The 18,333-nt window shown below is 41.3% G+C and overlaps 1 protein-coding gene across 3 annotated transcripts in view; it reads right to left on the bottom strand.

Annotated features, from left to right (window-relative positions):
* The window catches only part of bag6l (BCL2 associated athanogene 6, like), a 36,048-nt gene that overhangs the window by 16,073 nt on the left and 1,642 nt on the right, over positions 1-18,333 (bottom strand). For all 3 annotated transcript variants that reach the window (XM_067611732.1, XM_067611731.1, XM_067611733.1), the window contains exons 4-16: positions 14,943-15,169; positions 14,785-14,856; positions 14,576-14,698; positions 13,798-13,976; positions 13,242-13,371; positions 11,043-11,246; positions 8,926-9,154; positions 8,002-8,064; positions 7,538-7,848; positions 7,368-7,446; positions 4,415-4,731; positions 3,709-3,958; positions 3,354-3,523 (exon numbers count right to left, since the gene is read on the bottom strand). In XM_067611732.1, coding sequence (XP_067467833.1) covers positions 3,354-3,523; positions 3,709-3,958; positions 4,415-4,731; positions 7,368-7,446; positions 7,538-7,848; positions 8,002-8,064; positions 8,926-9,154; positions 11,043-11,246; positions 13,242-13,371; positions 13,798-13,976; positions 14,576-14,698; positions 14,785-14,856; positions 14,943-15,169 — 2,354 coding nt within the window. The remainder of the gene's footprint in view (positions 1-3,353; positions 3,524-3,708; positions 3,959-4,414; positions 4,732-7,367; positions 7,447-7,537; positions 7,849-8,001; positions 8,065-8,925; positions 9,155-11,042; positions 11,247-13,241; positions 13,372-13,797; positions 13,977-14,575; positions 14,699-14,784; positions 14,857-14,942; positions 15,170-18,333) is intronic.

Here is an 18,333-nt window from a genome sequence, read left to right as displayed (position 1 = left end):
ACTCTTAGCTCTCTCCTTCTTTTGCGACTTTTGCGCTAATCCCACAGTTGTTAGCCATTTTAGCTACTACTGAGAGCTATAGGAATACATGGATCAATAGAGTTATGACTCTTTGTCAGCCTGGCTAAAGTGCTGAAAAGGAACCTAGGGCTGTTTTTATGCTCCTCTATTAATGATGAGTAATAGGCAGCTCTGGCATTACATTACATTACTAAGAGAGATTCTTCTAGTTTGGTGGAATGCCAAATCCTTTCAAATTTTCGTGGTTTGCTTTAATTTGCAGATTTTAGAGTTATACCATGGAGCTAACCTCTTATGATTTATTATCTTCCTTTTTAAAGGGGCAATGAATCAAGTGTTATTCGCAATGATCCTGCGCCACTATCAACAAGATGATCGATTTGGGAGGGACTAACATTAGCATAAGAGTCCTCTGTAGTATTGAAACATGGCACTGAATTCAATACTGATGGAATTGCTTCCTTATATTTAGCTACAGCGCTATCAGATAGACATCTAGTGAAGACATTTTTGTCTAATGGCGTGTAGTCTAGTAATAGGAATTAAAAAATTATGAAGTAATTGTCTGATAAAATAGGATTTTGTGGAAAAACTATTAAATGTTCAATTTCGATGCCATAAGTCAGAACAAGGTGGGGGGTGTGGTTAAGACAGTGAGTGGGTTTATTTACACTCGCACAGAAGCCAATTGAGTCTAATAATGAGATAAACGCAGTGCTAAGGCCACCAATATCAACGTCCACATGAATATTAGAGTCACCTACTATAATTACTTTATCTGTACTAAGAACTAATTTTGATAAAAACTCTGGCTCTTGAGGACGGTACACTATAACAAATAGAATTGGCTGTAAAGTTTTCCAGGTTGGGTCAGAGAGACTAATAACAAGGTTTTCAAATGAGTTATAATTAAATTTAGGTCTAGGGTTGATAATTAGGCTTGAGTTGAAGATGGCTGCAACTCCACCTCCTCGGCCTGTGTCTCAAGGAATATGAGTATTAACATGACTGGGGGGAGTGGATTCATTATTTAGGCTAACATTCTTCATGACAAAGCAAGGTTTCAGAAGACAAAATAAATCATAATCTGAGATTAGATCGTTTACTAATATGGCTTTAGATGATAGTGATCTAATGTTTAAGAGTCCACATTTAATTCTCCTACTATGTGGTACTATTGCAGTGTTGAGGTAAATTTTTATTACATTTTTATGAATGAATCCTCTTCTGTTTACTTTAGATTTAATTGATATAAGTGGTCGGGGGACAGACACAGTCTCTATGTGGTTTTGGGTGGGTAACTGCTCTAATGGAAGCGCAGAGAAGTGCGTAGGACTGCAGCTCTGCCTCCTGGTCTCAACTCTGGGTTGTCATGGCTTTGGTCTACTAATAAACTCAACCATATTTCTAGATATGAGAGCAGTTCCATCCAAAGTGGGATGTATGCCGTCTCTCCTAATCAGACCAAGTCTTCCCCAGAAAGTCTGCCAATTGTCTATGAAGCCCACATCGTTTGCTGGACGCCACTTCAACAGCCAGCGGTTGAATGATGACATGCAGCTATACATGTCATCACTGGTCAGATTTGGCAGGGGCCCAGAGAAAACTACAGAGTCCAACACTGTCTTTGCATATGTACACACCGACTCAACATTAATTTTTGTGACCTCTGATTGGCATAATTGGGAGTCATCCCTGCCAACATGAATAACAATTGTACCATATTTATGCTTATCCTTAGCTAGCAGTTTTAAATTTGATTCAATGTCACCTACTCTGGCCCCAGGAATGCATTTGACTATGGCTGACTGGTGTCATTAACTTCACATTTCTCACTATGGAGCTGCCAATAATCAGAGTTGGTTGCTCAGCAGGTGTGTCACTGAGTGGGGAGAACCTGTTAGACACGTGAACTGGTTGGTGGTGAAATGTGGGCTTCTGCTTAGGGCTATGTTTCCTTCGGACAGTCACCTAGCCACCCTGGCTTCCTGGCCACTCAGGAACTACAAGGGGTGTAGGAGCTATGCTACATTGGCCACTGGCTACTAAGGACTGGCTAACTACATTAGCTAATGATTGGGGTGGCTGTGGCTCAGGAGGTAGAGCAGGTCGTCCACTCGATTCCCGGCTCCTCCAGATGTAGAAGTTTCCTTGGTCAAGATACTGAACCCCAAATTGCTCCTGATGGCTGTGCCATCAATGTATGAATGTGTGTGAATAGTCAGTTCCCTCTGATGGGCAGGTTGGGACCTTGTATGGTAGCCCCTGTACCCATTCAGCGTATGAATATGTGTGAATGGATGAATGTGACTCGTAATGCAAAAGCCCTTTGAGTGGTCGGAAGACTAGAAAGGCGCTATACAAATACAGTCCATTTACCAATTACCTTAAATCCATTAAAATGTTGTTATCCTGTTCAATGCCGTATTCTGTAATTTGTGTTCTATTCTGTACACACAACATCTATTGCATGTCTGTCCATCCTGGGAGAGAGATCGCTCCTCTGTTGCTTTTCCTGAGGTTTCTTCCATTTTTTCCCATTAAAGGGGCTTTTTAGGGAGTTTTTCCTTATTCGAATCGAGGGTCTAAGGACAGAGGATGTTGTATTGCTGTACAGACTGTAAAGTCCGCTGAGACAAATTTGTGATTTGTGATATTGGACTGTACAAATAAAATTGACTTGATTTGACTGAATTTAAATGAGTTTTGTTTATTATCAATTAAAATAGAACTTCACCTTCAAAAGCAACTTGACTGCCAACATTTGGGTGGGAGATTTAGGTGTGTTATGCTAGTAGTGACTAATGTAGCCTGGAGCTGCTAGCCTCCAGCAGAGATGAAGAGCGGGTTACAGAGGTCTGGTAACCTCACTTCTTTCTAACTCCACACCCCAGATTTTCTTCATTTTCAAACTTGTAATCTTCAGCCCCAATAGATGCTGACTTGAGTGACATCCCTTGAGGCAGAGCATCAGATTTCACGCAGCTCCCTCTGGAGACAGAAAAGGCTTTACATGTGTAACTTTTTAAAACTTTTTTTGTGTTCCCCAACACCTGATGTGGAAAATCTGCTACCTAATTAGGTGGTTATCTTAATTCAGCAAAACTACTGCATGTTTTTGCTCCACTATCCTCTCTGTGCTCCACACCACTACAACACGTTACCCTTCACTTTCCAGGTATTGAGTACACAAGGCTGATGGAACATTAGGAAAGGAAATACCAAAGCAACAGAAAGTGTAAATACAGAATATATAGACACATGTATACTGGTCTCTGTTAACCAATGCATCAAGCAGCTCACAGTGTGAACAAATTCTCCACAGTACTTACAGCTATGTTAGCATCAGTGGGCTGTCTTCCCTGGAGGTAGTGTTCAGTGAAGAAGTCAGTGAGCCGGGGCTGGATGCGATTTAGAGGCTGGGCATTCCCATGAAGCAACAGCACCATGTCCACCATGGAGAAGCTCTGACACACCAGGGACAGCAGGTCACCAAAGAACCCTGCCATGATGAGAGCCAGTTTACTAGTACATCAATAAAAATGATGGTAAACTAGAAAAGAACATCTAGAATGAATTCAAAGAAAGCGTTTGGACAGTGATTTTTCTTTGTTGTTTTGGCTTGGTGGAACATTACAATGAGGCTAATGTAAGCAGCAACTTTGATTCTTCGGTTTTCAGACTTACCCACAGCATCTCCAGAGCCGGGAGTGAACAGGTTGCTAGTCTGAGAAAGCCTCTGGATGAACTGGGCAATGCTCTCTTCATTGCCCTGTTGTGCCCCCAGAGAGCTCATCATTGTGGACAGCACTCCCTGCACGATGCCGGTGAACAGCTCCGGGCTCAGAGAGTCTCCAGCTGCCCCGCTGCTGGCCTGAGGCGGGGCAGGGCCAGTGGGCTGAGGGGGCGCTGGGGTGCCAGGGCCGCTGGGAGGTGGCTGCACAGGAAAAACACACATTTAAAAAAAAAAAAAACACATTTAATCAACAAATTCAAACATGTTCATGGTTCTGTTCAGCTAACACTTTTCACTGAGAAAAAGGATAATGTGCCTACTTCATCTAAATCATTTTGTCAGTTTTTCTCAGTTTGATTAGCTACTGTAAATCTTAAGCCTAGAAATTGCAGTAGTTGTAACCCTGTATTTTTGATCCTCAACTCGAGTCTGTTCTATTAAGGTAGTTCTATTAGATAGTTCTTCATTTTCACATTCATTTCAGTGGCAACACATATTTAATCAATTAATCAATCAATTTTTATTTATATAGCGCCAAATCACAACAAAAGTCATCTCAGGGCACTTTTCACATATTATATATTTCATTCTAATTGGCGTCAGAAATGTGTGGCCCTAAAGACAGGGGAGCCACCAAGAAATTTTCTATGAACCTACTGGTGTGAAGTCAGACACGCCCTGGAAGAGGCCGGGCACCCCTGGCAGAGTCACAGTGATGGAGGGTGCTGGTCCAGAGCCAGGACCTCCTGGCCCAGCTGCTCCTCCCAACAGAGAGCCCAGGAGCTGGGCCAGATTTCTCTCAGGACTGCCCTCTCCTGGCTGGCCCATAGAGGTAGTACTGGTGGTGTGGGTAGATGTCTGTCCAGAGGTGTTGGCAGAGGGGGGAGGAGGAGACGTGGTGGAGGAATCAGATGAATAAGAGGTAGAGAAGGAGGTCTGAGAACTGGTTGAAGAGGACATGGACATGGAATCACCTGGAAGAAAAACACAACTTTTAAAAGCTGTTTAACACTTGATACCTATCATACCATTCATAAAGATAAACCAGTGTTTTTGTAGGTCCCAAGTAGTATTTGGCTCAGAAAATGTAATAGAGTAAACAAAATAATGGAGACAAAATGCAAATGAGCTGTTGATTATGTGCAAATGTCCTTCTAATTAAGTGAAGGAAGTTAAACTAGAGTGTTTGCACTGTTAATGGCATTTTTAAATCCAGTTTTATAATTGATAAGCCAAGTAAACACCGATCAAATCCCAGAATGTTTTCTTTTCTTTTCTTTTTTTTAATAAAAATTGGAAATAAAACTAACTGCTAACCCATACAAACCGGTAGTTCCAACAATCCTGTATATATATATATATATATATGTATATACATATATATATACATATATATATGTATATACATATATATATATATACATATATATATAAGAGCCTTCATCAAGAACTCAATGGGGCTGTGGAAAACACCTCTGGGGGCCAACACACATATATATATACATAGATATATATATATATATATATATATATATATATATATATATATCTCAGCTGATTGGCTGGAAAATGTACAACATCAACAGGACACTAAGAGCCTTCATCAAGAACTCAATGGGGCTGTGGAAAACACCTCTGGGGGCCAACTAAAAGCCAATTGCACAAGTTACCATCAAGTGCGGCATATACCAAGGCGATGCACTATCCCCGCTGCTGTTCTGCATAGGCCTAAACCCCCTCAGCCAGCTCATCTCAAAGAGTGGCTACGGGTACCGGTTCCGAAGTGGAACAACCATCAGTCACCTCCTCTACATGGATGACATCAGGCTGTATGCCAGGAACGAGCGAGACATCAACTCACTGATCCACCTCACCAGGATCCACAGCAATAACATCGGAATGTCATTCGGACTAGATAAGTGTGGTCGGATGCTATCGAAGAGAGGGAAGATGATCAGAACCGAGGGGGTTGAACTGCCAGAAGGCAGCATTGCAGATGTTCAGGACAGCTACAAATACTTTGGGATCCCGGAGGCAAATGGGAACCTTTGGGAGGCTGCAGGGAAGTCAGCCACAGCCAAATACCTACACAGAGTAAGGCAGGTCCTGAAAAGTCGGCTGCATGGGAAGAACAAGATACGGGCCATCAACACGTACGCCCTGCCAGTCATCAGATACCCCACTGGTATAATAAACTGGCCAAAGGAGGAGATAGAGGCCACTGATATCAAGACAAGAAAGCTCCTCACAATGCATGGAGGGTGAGGGTGAGACTGTACACTAAGGGGAACGAGGGAGGCCGAGGACTGGTGAGCATCAGAGCAATTGTCCAGGACGAAACAACCAACATCCAGGAATACATCAGGAAGATGGCCCCCAAAGATGAACTGCTAAGTGAATACCTCAGGCAGCAGAAACTCGATGATGCAGAGGAGGAGGAGGTACCATCATGGAGTGACAAGTCCCTACATGGTATGTACCACCGACAGATAGAAGAAGTGGCTGATATCAAGAAATCCTACCAGTGGCTGGAAAAGGCTGGACTGAAGGACAGCACAGAAGCACTGATCATGGCAGCACAAGAACAGGCACACAGTACAAGATCAATAGAGGCGGGGATCTACCACACCAGATAGGACCCCAGGTGCAGGCTGTGCAAAGATGCTCCTGAGACAGTTCAGCACATAATAGCAGGGTGTAAGATGTAGGCAGGAACAGCGTACATGGAACGCCATAACCAAGTGGCTGGCATAGTGTACAGGAACATCTGCACTGAGCATGGGCTGGAAGTCCCAAGGTCACAATGGAAGACACCTCCTAAGGTGGTTGAGAATGACCAAGCCAAGATCCTGTGGGACTTCCAGATCCAGACTGACAAAGTGGTGATGGCTAACCAACCGGACGGGGCTAAGGACCCCATAAGATATATTTATTTATTGTGCATTTCAATAATATTTTAACACAATAAAGAAACCCAAAACATATAAAAATGAAGCATAAGAAAATGATTAAAAAATATATACACAATAAAATATACAAATCAAGTTAAAAATGTTAAATTTGTAATTAAGCTGCAGCTAATGACATGACAGCTCAAGGTTTGGGTGGTTGTTATTGTAACGCAGCACACTTTGCTGCTTGTGAGTTTTCCAGGTGTAGTCACAAATAGCAAACTACATACCCACAGCAACAACACACTGTTGTCTGTATCTACTCAGTCTTTCAATATGTGCTCCTTTCAAACTGTCAGGAGTAAAAGAAATTAGTGCATGTTGATGGAAGTCATTATGTCTGAGATGTCTTTAAAGTTTTAAAGTGTATCCCCTGCTTTTGTTTCAAATCTCTGCAAGTTGACTATTTCACCAGATGGAAATAAAGAGAAACCATAGGCTACTTGAAAAGTAGAAAAACACATTCAAATATTTTTGAAACTCACTTCACTATCATTAAAGAAGGAGACAAGAAGAAGAGCTGCTTCACAAACATGCACTATAAGTACTTTACATCTGTCTGCAAGTTAGTTCATATTTTATAGCAGTACTGACTAACCTGAACATTTGTTTTGTTAGCTGCTGTGACAGGAATACAGGGTAAATGGGTTCATACTGACCGGTCTGCCCAGGCATCAGGAGCTGACCGACCAGACCACTGATCATCTGGGTGAGGGAGGATGGAGCCAGTGGTGTGCCCTGCTAACGGAGAGGTAAAAGGAGGGTGAGTTAAACAAGCACTTACATATTTATGGCAGAACAGTTCATTAATGTGTGAAGTCTACTTCACCTGTCGTGGCTGCTGGCCTGCTGTTGGTACTGTAGCCCTCAGGTTGATGGTGGTTCCTCTGGTTCCTACAGGCTGAGGGATACGGGGGGAGAAGGATGGTCTGGTGATGACCACTCTGGCCTGAGCAGGGTGGGGGGGTTGTGGGGAAGCAGTTCCTTCAGCAATAGGTATGGAGCTAGGGCCGGACACTGTCTGTGCTGGGTGGCCTGCTGAGGCTGCAGCAGCCATGGCAGCAGCTTGGTGGGAGATCTGGTGCACGATGGCCTGCATGAACTCAGGGGGCAGTCCAGGGAAGTGGACAGGTGTCACTCCTGCATACAGTGAGAGGTTTCTCATGATAAACACATTTTTGACTGTGTCCACTCTAACTTATTCTGCACCCAAGTGGCCAAAAAAATACTTAATGCAGGAAGAAGCATCTATTACCATAGCAACAAACTATCCAATCACAGAGCATCACTCACCAGGCTGACCTTGACCTGGAGCATTTGCCTGTCCTGGAACCTGAGAGCCAGCAGCTGAATCACCTATTCAACGAAAACAAACATGAGATGCATTACATATATTATAATATATCACATATCTCCTTTTATAATGCAGTGACCCACTTTCCCTACAGGGTTCAGATCAAGTTCAGTTGTAGCTCATTAAATCATGTGTGCCTTGTATAAATCATCAATCATGTTGTGTCATCTCAACTTGTCAGATGAAGTGATATGCTGGTGGGTTTGATTAGTGAATCCTGTATCTGACAGCAGTGAGAGTGACAGAGACAGAGAAACAACATGTGACCTGGACCAGATATGTATCTTATGTGGCATTTACATATTTACATGGGACATTTGGCTTTTAGCATCCAATGAATTCACAGACCAGAATACACTAATACCACTTCACTCTTACAATGATAAACAAAAAATAAACTGATGAATAAGGATGAAGTGGGCAATAAAAATGGAAAGAATATTATATTTTTCTGTTTTTATTTGTTTCTTTATCTCTGTATTTATTTCCTTAGTTTTTACTTCCCTATTTTCTTATTATTTTTTATTTCCACATGAATCTATTTCTCTATTTATTCACCCCTACATATTAAATACCAATATATTGTTTTCTCTATGTTTTAATTTCTGTATTAACTTCCACATCAATCTATCGCTGCAATTGCAGATGATCTGAGCTCAGTAAGAAGTTCACTTTGTTTTATCTGTCTCACTAACTGACATACAGTGCTTTCACACTGTGCTCCATCAATCCATGTAACCCAGAGTTCCCATTGAAATACATTAGATATTGTGGTTTTTCAGACACATTACACTCATGCGTCCATAGCATTACTAACATGTATAATCAAATTCTATGATGACCTAGCAGCACATATACAGTACCATCAATGTTCATCTGCATCATGACTACAGGCTCCATGGTCTGGTGGGTGATCCGGATAACTCGAGGTCCTCCCTGTCCTTGATGATGAGTGGTCCCATTGGACTGAAGAGGTGGAGCCTGGCCTGGAGCCTGCTGATCTGGTTGTCCAGTGGCCTGAGAGGGCTGGCGTTGTCCTTCAGCTGTAGGTCTCCCATTGGATGTCATGGTCACTGTTGTCCCCAGATTTATCTGAGGGAAAAAAATCACATTTACTTCAACTAGATCCCATATTAACACCACACTGTGATATCAAGCTGGAAAATATAACTATCAGTGAAGTAGAAAATTGTTTAAGGCCTTCTGAGAAGCTCCCTCTGCTTTACAAATGAATGTTGACATGTCAGGTATAAGTCTCTCATTTCCAACACCATACCTTTCACCTTGAGGTTGGTTCGCTCTAGAGCCCGACCAATATATCAGTCAGCCGATATTATCGGCCGGTATTGGACTATCACAGATATATCAATATCGTATATGTAGTCCAATGCACCGATATTTAGAGCACGAAAGTGCCAGGGGCCCAATGGTCCCCGGCACTGAAAGTGCGAGGAACCTACTGTTTTTGAAGGGATTATTATATTATTATTATTATTATTATTATTATTATTATTATTAGGGCTCCAGCACAAAAGTACAAGGAGCCCTACGGTCCCTGGCACTGAAAGTGCGAGGAATCTATTTTCTTGAAAGGATTGTTATTAGGGTCCGAGCACAAGGGGCCATTTTGGAACAAAGTTTCTTTGATGTTCATGAAATTCGGTTCATTGCTCTCATCTAGCTCAACATGATACATATGTATTCAAATTTATTAGCCCAACAGGAAGTCAGCCATTTTGGATTTCATGTGTCAATTTTCATTTTACAAACATGTTCGATGCCTTTAGGATGCGCAAAAACTCATGGAAGTTTGCGCCTATGTTTGAACTAATAAGTCTTGCGATTAGTATCACAATAGGGCTTGGGTGTGGGACATTGGCTCTATAGCGACCCTACTTACTTTTAACATTTTTGAGGTGCTGGGGTGCTCGAAAACTCACAAAACTTTGCACATGCATCAAGTACCTTGATATCTGATGTGGGTCTTGGGCATAAGAGTGGTAAAATGGCTCAAAGGTGCCTCCTAGAAAATTAAAAGCCAAAGCCCCCACCTTTAAATTTGAAGAATATTTACCAAATTTGGTAGGCAGATGTACTGTCCCAAGACTTAAAGAAAAGCCCCTTGGAGCCATAGCCTAAGTCCAACAGGAAGTCAGCCATTTTTAATCTACTTTGCAGTTTTTTCACAAAGTGAAGCCATTGACAGGCATTGTATTTTAACAAACTCCTCCTAGAAATTTCACCCGACTTCAAATTTGGTACAAATTTGATTACATCTAAACGCCTTTGTGATGCTAAATTGCGAAGCTTTTTAGTTTCCATGAAACGCCCTTGGCATAGCGTGCTGGTGAATTTTGCCCAAAACATGTTTGGGGCATTAAACAGGAAGTTGTTGTAACTCAGCTTTACATTGTCCAATCTGCCCCAAATTTCTCATGCTTGATAAGAGTCCAAGCCTGAACACATCCACATGTCAATAATGAGTCATAGTCATAATAGCACCTACTGACAATAATATCAACACATCACCTCCACCTGCTTCCTTTCCCTATCTCCATCCCTTCACCAGTTGCAGTGCCTTGTGTATATTTGTGCACATCTGATTATATTATCTAATTTCATTCCCATGAATGTGTTTATTGCCTTCAACTGTATTAATAATTAGTTACACGGTAGATATAATAATATTATTTATACGTGGATCATTACAATATTATAATATGTAGAGTATATTGACTAATAGTAACAGTTTTCTCAGGCAGAGCTGAACAGAAGCCAAAGTAAATGCTTTGTGAGCCAAATCACTGCAATTTAAGAGAAGGTTGTTTTCTTAGTAAATCTGGACCTCTGACTTGTTTCGTATTTCCACACAGCTCACAGAAATGTTCACTAATTGCATGAAAATCACTGCTGTGGACTTAATGAAATGGGCATGTGTGGTAGGTCACTTATTGCATGAAACTCACTGCTGAGGACTTACTGGAATGGGCATGTGTGGTAGACCAGCCTGGAGCAGGACCGGATGGGTGTAGTGGGCCATGGGGCGGACCACATAAAGGTGACGTGGAGGAGAGGTGGCCAGGTTGCAGCGCAGGTCACCGAGGACAACCAAGGTGTTGCCAAGGAGACGCAGAGCATCTCCGACCAGGTTGAGAACGCGCTGGTCCTCTTCTCGTTCCTGCGTCTGTGAATGAAGACGCATTCATTTATGAAACAGCTTTAGACAATTGTGACAATAAAATTCATGGCTTTGTTAGTACCTGTCAACATGAAACAGAACAGAGGACATAACAAAGAACATACTTTTAACATACCTTTTCTTTGAGCCTCATCATCACTGGCTCTAAAAATGTAAAGTTTGTCCAGAGGGTGATATTAGAGGAATGGTCATGGAGTCATTTTAGACATTTAGCCTAATAGATTACAGTGTGTCATGCGTACAAGTGGGCTTTGGTATAATAATAATATTAGAGAAAAGTAATAAAAAGTAAAAGAAAAAATAATTAGGCCTCATCTTCTAAGGACCATGAATTTCCAAAGTAAATTCCATGGCAATCTGGCCAGTAGCTGCAGAAATATCTGATACCTCCACCCTACTCCCAATCCTAGTGGTACAAAAATTACTTTGTCGAATGGGATATGGCTTACATTAAATGTTAGTAGAAAGAATGATATATACAGCCTGTTCAATAGTTTACTTTTAATTGATAATAAAAAGCGTATCTTGCACTGCATTTATACACTACATGTTTAAAGTAGGGTGGTGTTAAATAGGGTGTGTTTAGATTTTACACTTACCTTACTTACGGATATCAAAAGTTAGTGTAATACAGTCATATGTTTATGACAATGGGTCTCATGCAAGAACATTTTTGTAAACTTCTCCTAAATCTCTCTGACTTTTTTCTGTGAGTGTGAAGTCAGATTCACCAAACTCTATTAACTGCACAAACTTGAATTGCTTTTTTCAGCCTCATGAATATCAGGTGTTCATGATGAAGAGTAATCGACTAATCAATGCCCCTAAAATGTCCTAAATCTGGGAAAATCATGATTTAACACCATAGATTGGTCAGGTCTAGAGCTGCAACGATTAAGTGATTAATCGATTACTTGCCAACTATTAAATTAATCACCAACTATTTTGATAATCTATTAATATTTTATTTACAGTGGGGTCCAAAAGTCTGAGAACACATTGAAAATCTCTAATATTCTCACATGAGCCTGGAAATAATCACAAAGTTTTAGGATTCAGAAACATTTAAAAACACAAGAAGTTATGACATGTAAACTGAAGAAGAAATATTTAAGATTCTTCACTATTTCTAGGTCAGCAATCAAATTTAAGCAAATTTGTGGCATTGACCAACGTACTTCCTTTGTACAAAAGGTCAGATTTCCTTGAGTTGTAATCTCTCCTGTGAAGGAATTTTTATATATATATGTGTCATATATAAAAATGCTCCTATTTTCATATATGTGCCATCTATGAAATGCTCCTTATATAAGCAGACAGTGAGGGACAGACAGCTGTCTTCTTCCCAGTCGAGCCAACCTGGCGTTATGATTGTTGCCATAGAGACAGCGCTTAAAGGGGACATATTATGCTTTTCCTTATTTTCAGACATGTTTATAATGTCACAATGTTGGATATTCATGTTAAAAGTGGCTAACGTGTCAAATAACAAGGTAAATGTATGTAGCAGTAGTCCCTGTGAGCAGAGAGCCCTGGCTTCAGACTGTTCTGAACGCTCGGTGTCCAATGGTTTTTCTACTTTCAGCCCGAGCTGGCGTCAGTTTGTGACGGATTTCTTTATATGGACATCTGCACGTGCACAGCGCGCAAGTTCACTGCTCCGCTCCAGGAGTAGTTACACAGCACAGCACACCATTTTCTGACATTTTACAGACAAAATAACTAACCGATTAATCAAGAAAATAATATAAAGATTAATCAATAATGAAAATATTTGTTAGTTGCAGCCCAAGTAACCAAGTATGGTCTTTTTTAGGGCAATGCATTTCAGTATACAGATAAAGTGCGATAAAGGTTATTCCTGTTGAATTGCATAAAGCATCAGTAAACAAGGTACAGTTTTGGATGTACTACCTCACTTTTTTGAGAAGTCATATTGTGATATGATTTTTTTGTTATTCATGCAGCGACACTCCTTACGTTGTTGTTGTAGTCTGCTGAGGTTGCTGCCCCGAGGATTGAGTGGGTCCTCTCTATGAAGGGTCGTAACCTCTCCTCCACCCTCCTGACCTCAGAGAGCACCTCCACAAACTCTGCTGGACTCGGGTGGCTGATGACAAACACAGAGGACAGAATGGGTAAGAGTTACAGAGGCTCTGCTGGAGAATGCTGTGTTGTAAACGTTCACACTGTTTATGCTGCCACTGTTTTGAGACATATTCTAGATCTGCTTGGATGTCCTTGCTACTTCTTATGTTTGCTGTAATATTATAAAAACTTCATCGTCTTAAGAATTCTCAAGAGAAATCTAAAGTGGTCTTAATGGATGGCACTAAATGCAATAGCCTGGAACTTGCTGTAATCAGTTAATGTTAACTTTGCTTTTAAAAAGTCAGTTTTCTCATGTCCCTTGAAATGTATGGAAAAGAAAGTAATGAATCGATTTAACAAATAAACAAAGAGCTCCCAGGTAAAACTGAGAGTAAGAATAGTCACCCTTCTGGTGTAAATTGACTGTTTGAAGTGACTGACTTACTTGGGTCCAGTGTTGGGTGGTCTCTCAGTCTGTGTGGAGGTGGAGGATGATGGAGCAGGAGGAGGGGTGGTGTCCATGGGCTGTGATCCTGTAGCCCCTCTTGCAGAGGAGGAAGGCAGGGAAGAAGAGGACTGAGGTATATCTGACTCTGAGTGGGAGCTGCTGTCACTGGACACATCCTACAACACAAGAACACATGACTTCACAAACACATATACCTGCACACCTGTTGGTTCAACATGGACACTGAGCGCATCCATTTGATGGGACTATGAACTTCTGCGGAAACATTCACAGCTATGGGGTCTGAGTAATTTCTTTATGGGGAAAAACTTGGTGTATTCATATAACCCTTAGCATGCAGTTTGCGTCTAAAACCACTCATCTTTTTCTCAAAGTCATAACTTACACATACTGCTAGAATCAGCATGAAATATCGGTTTATCAGTGATATTTCTCCCATATTCATACAGTAGACAATAAACATCCAAAAATCTAATTAGAAATCATGTTAAAAAGGTGCCTTTTAAAATTTCTGATCTTTCCTCAATCATCAAGTTTAGATGTTTTCTTGAGTATCAATAGTAACAGATACATAAATGGGACATACCAAATGAAGAAAAAAAAATACACAGGAGTAACAAAATCCATGAAAATTAATTTGATGCTGATGGCATTTCTGAATAGCCTTACTTCTCCTGAAAATGATTAATGACTTGCCTTGCTGAGATATGTAGTGACAATGCTGAAGGGGGTGAGAAGCAAACAGAAAGTGTACCTCCAGCCTGTGGATCAGAGAGCAAGCATCTCTGAGCAGGTTGTCAGCCAGCTGCAGCCTCATCCTGGGCTCACTCTGCACCGGATGGTCCAAATTAATCTGCACATCCACTGAGCTATTGCTCTATGCATACAAACATCTGTTAGCTTTACAGAAAGACTGACACAGAAGCTATGAAATGATGAGTACTGATGATGATGAGCCTTTACCCCAGAGCTGGTGCTGACCCTGGCATTCCTTCCGGCTTCACCAACTCCAGCCATCATCTGTTGGATGGACATCTACAAAACAAATCCTAGCTGTCACAAAACATAACACAGAAAAACACAGTGAAGTGTAGGTTTGCAAGAGGCAGGGTCACCCCCACCTGTATCTGCTGAGGATCCATGATGTTGACAGGGAGGTTGAAGGTTCCCAGCATGACGTAACTGTTGCCATTGCGGTCATGTGGTGCACCCTGGGAGGAGGTGGAGGCATGGCTGGTGCTGCTTCCACCCTCTGCCCCTTCAGTGGACACTCCTGCACCCCCAGAGCAGGACGTGGTGGTTTGAGGGGGGGCACGCTCCACCAGGTGGATCACCTTCCCATCTACATCTAAAATAAAGGGTTGGACTTTATTAAATAACTAGAAATACCACCTTGCCATTGAATGCCTCCACCAACCAGTTTACATCCATGTCTGTCCAGACCCATATAATATTTATAGTGAAGACTTTGAAAGAATTTAATACAAGGTATTAATAAAAGGTATTAAGTGTATTTTGTGGTGAAATGGAAGTTATCACTATATTGACATGAATAATTCCAGTGAATAATTCAGCCCTGGCTCATCACCCATTCATTACAAGATTGTTTTCACAGCTACAGTGATAAGCAAACCTTTCCTAGTCAAGTGTATTTGGAAAACTATTCCTTTTGTTGTTGTCTAGCTTGTTATTCATCATCTTTTCCCTTGCTTCAGCATTGTTGTTCTTGTTCTGCTATATGTCTATTAGTGTATAAGTTCATTGAGAGAAACAAAAAAAAAGTCAAATTCCTTGTACGTGTTCACATGTTTGGCCAATAAAGCTGATTCTGATAGAACATTGCCATGACAGTAGACAATGCTTCAGATATGGATCTTGCTGCAAAGAAGCTACAAATTCTAAAACGTTGATGCTTCACACACATCTTCAATCAGGCAGCACAGAGGATCTACACAATCACCACAGTTTCAAGGTGGGCACCCATGATTTGTGTCATCAATTCAGTATCTGACCAAAAGTGAAATATGGTCACAATCTCCCCCTCCAGAGTTATGGCACTTAATAATGGCAAGAAAAGTAGGAGAACATTATGATGTCAAAGGGACTTTGATCTTTGACCCTTTGAATATAAAATGTCATCACTTCATCATTTTATCTTATTAGACATTTGTGGGAAACTTTGTCATAATTAGGGTATGAATTCTTGAGTCATGGCCAAAAACATTTTTGTGAGGTCACAGTGACCTTGACTTTTGACCACAAAATTCTAATCAATTCATCTTTAAAGCCAAGTGGATGTTTGTGCCAGATGTAGTAAAATTCCCTCCAGGCATTCCTGAGATATTGCGTTCACGAGTGGTCCTGACCTTTGATCACCAAAATCTAATTGGTTCATCCTTGAGTCCAAGTAGACGTTTGTGCCAAATTTGAAGAAATTCCCTCAAGGTGTTCCTGAGATATCACGTTCACGAGAATGGGACGGAAGGCAGACGGATACCCCGAAAACATAATGCCTCTAGCCACGGCTGTCGCTGGCTTGGAGGCATAAAATCACCATAATTCAACTCAATTAAATTCAAATTTATTTGTATAGCACCATCTCATACAAAAGCAGTTCAAAGTGCTTTGCATAAAAACGACAAACAATAAATAAACAGAAAAAATGTGCAGATAAACAGAAAGATCCATGTGCATGTATATGGGTTTAAAAACACATGTACATAGACACATACAAACAAACATACTGTACAGATATGGTGTGTTCATTTAAGAAAATGCTCAAGTGATGAGGGATTTCTTAAGTCTTTAGTTTAGTTGAGTTTGAAAAAGGCAACCCTGTTGATTCCATTGATATGGTCCTTAAACCTAGGTTTTTAATCTGGTCACTTGTCTTTAGTGATCTGGACTCCAGGTACTTGCAGATCCGCTGTCTCTAAGCTTTAGCACCTACAACCAAAATCTGTTTTCTATCTGTTCAGCTGAAGGAAGTTTGCTGCCACCCAGTGGTTGATTTCTTCCTAGCAGCTGACTATCTGGATAGTGATATGAGAAGCTGCGTGTCATCGGCGTGATTATAGTAGCTGATGTTATGTTTGCTGATAATATGACCAAGGGTTGGACAGAGGAGGACCCAGGATGGAGCCTTGTGGGACCCCCCACACTATTTGTGTCTGTTGGAGTGGAAGTTCCAAAGTGTGACAATGAAATTTCTATTATGCAGGTAGGATTCAAACCACCCGAGAACCTTACCAGACAGACCCACCCAGTTTCTTAGCCTTTCCAGTAGAATCCCGTGATCCACTGTTTCCAGTGCAGAGCTTAGGTCTAGGAGTATTAGGAGTATTAGTATGAGGTTTTTTATGTCAATGTTGATCCTCATGTCATTAACAATTTTTAAAAGAGCAGATTCTGCACTATGAGACGTGCAGAAGCCAGATTGGAATTTATCATAAATATCATTATCTGTAAGACAGCAGTTTAATTGCTTATATACAACCTTCTCAATGATCTTACTCAGGAAGGTGAGGTTGGAGATTGTCCTATAGTTGCTAAGTGCTTTTGGGTCCAGGTTCTTCTTTTTTAGACTGGGTTTAATAGCAGCAGTTTTCATGCAACGGGAAAGACACCAGTCTGGAGGACATATTAAAAATGGCAAGATGTAACGGAAAAAATCCATTGTAATTGAAATTCTGATTAAAATGCTTCAACAGTGACACCTGCAGGGTAGGAGGAGAAAAGGCTGCCTGTGTGAAGTGGTGGTGGGGGGCAGTGGGGGGGAGTGTGGGGCAGAGGAGGACAGCTACCTGCTGTCCTCCTCAGGGCAGAGTCTCTTACATCCATTTAATGTACTTCATTTTTTTCATGCTAATCTATGATTGGCCAAGACACATAAAATGACGCAACAAGGGAGGACGTCCTCCCTAACCAATCAACAACCTGAATGCAATATTGACATTGCGTTGGTCCAATGACACTTTTCAGATTTCATCGTCAATTCTCTACCACTGTAATGTACGTGAGTGTGACGAACTGGTAAGAGAAGAGGACCAGTAAAATATAGATAAATTACGTTTCACTTCTTTTATCGAGCAGCTTGCGTTAGCCAACGCAACAGTTGGTTTGTTGTAGCAACCCTGAAGGACTGTTAAGGACTGTTGTTAAGCTGACAGGAAAATGGATCTGGACTGGGCAGCGCAGCAGCGGCAGGACGCCACTGGAGAGTGGCTGGAGAGAAAAGCAACCGGAGAAATAACCAGGAGGGTTAGCTTTTTGTCATTGTTGCTAATGGTATCAGACTGGTTAACCAGCAGCCACAAAGTTCTGTTAACTAACAAACAAGATGACCAACAGCCACAAATGGACGTTATGACATGGATGCTTCATTTCCATGATAGAAAGAAGAGGACATCAGATAATGTGAGTCAGATACAGCTTCTCTCTCTGTCTCCTTGGTCGCTAATTTCATCTCTGATGCTTAAATGTCTCTGTGGCTGTTGTGTGAATTTATCTCCT

The sequence above is a fragment of the Thunnus thynnus genome, chromosome 15, assembly GCF_963924715.1.
Source record: "Thunnus thynnus chromosome 15, fThuThy2.1, whole genome shotgun sequence".
NCBI classification, from domain to species: Eukaryota; Metazoa; Chordata; class Actinopteri; order Scombriformes; family Scombridae; genus Thunnus; species Thunnus thynnus.
Note: the sequence above shows the minus strand (reverse complement) of the source record. Positions and strands in the feature narration are given on the sequence as shown.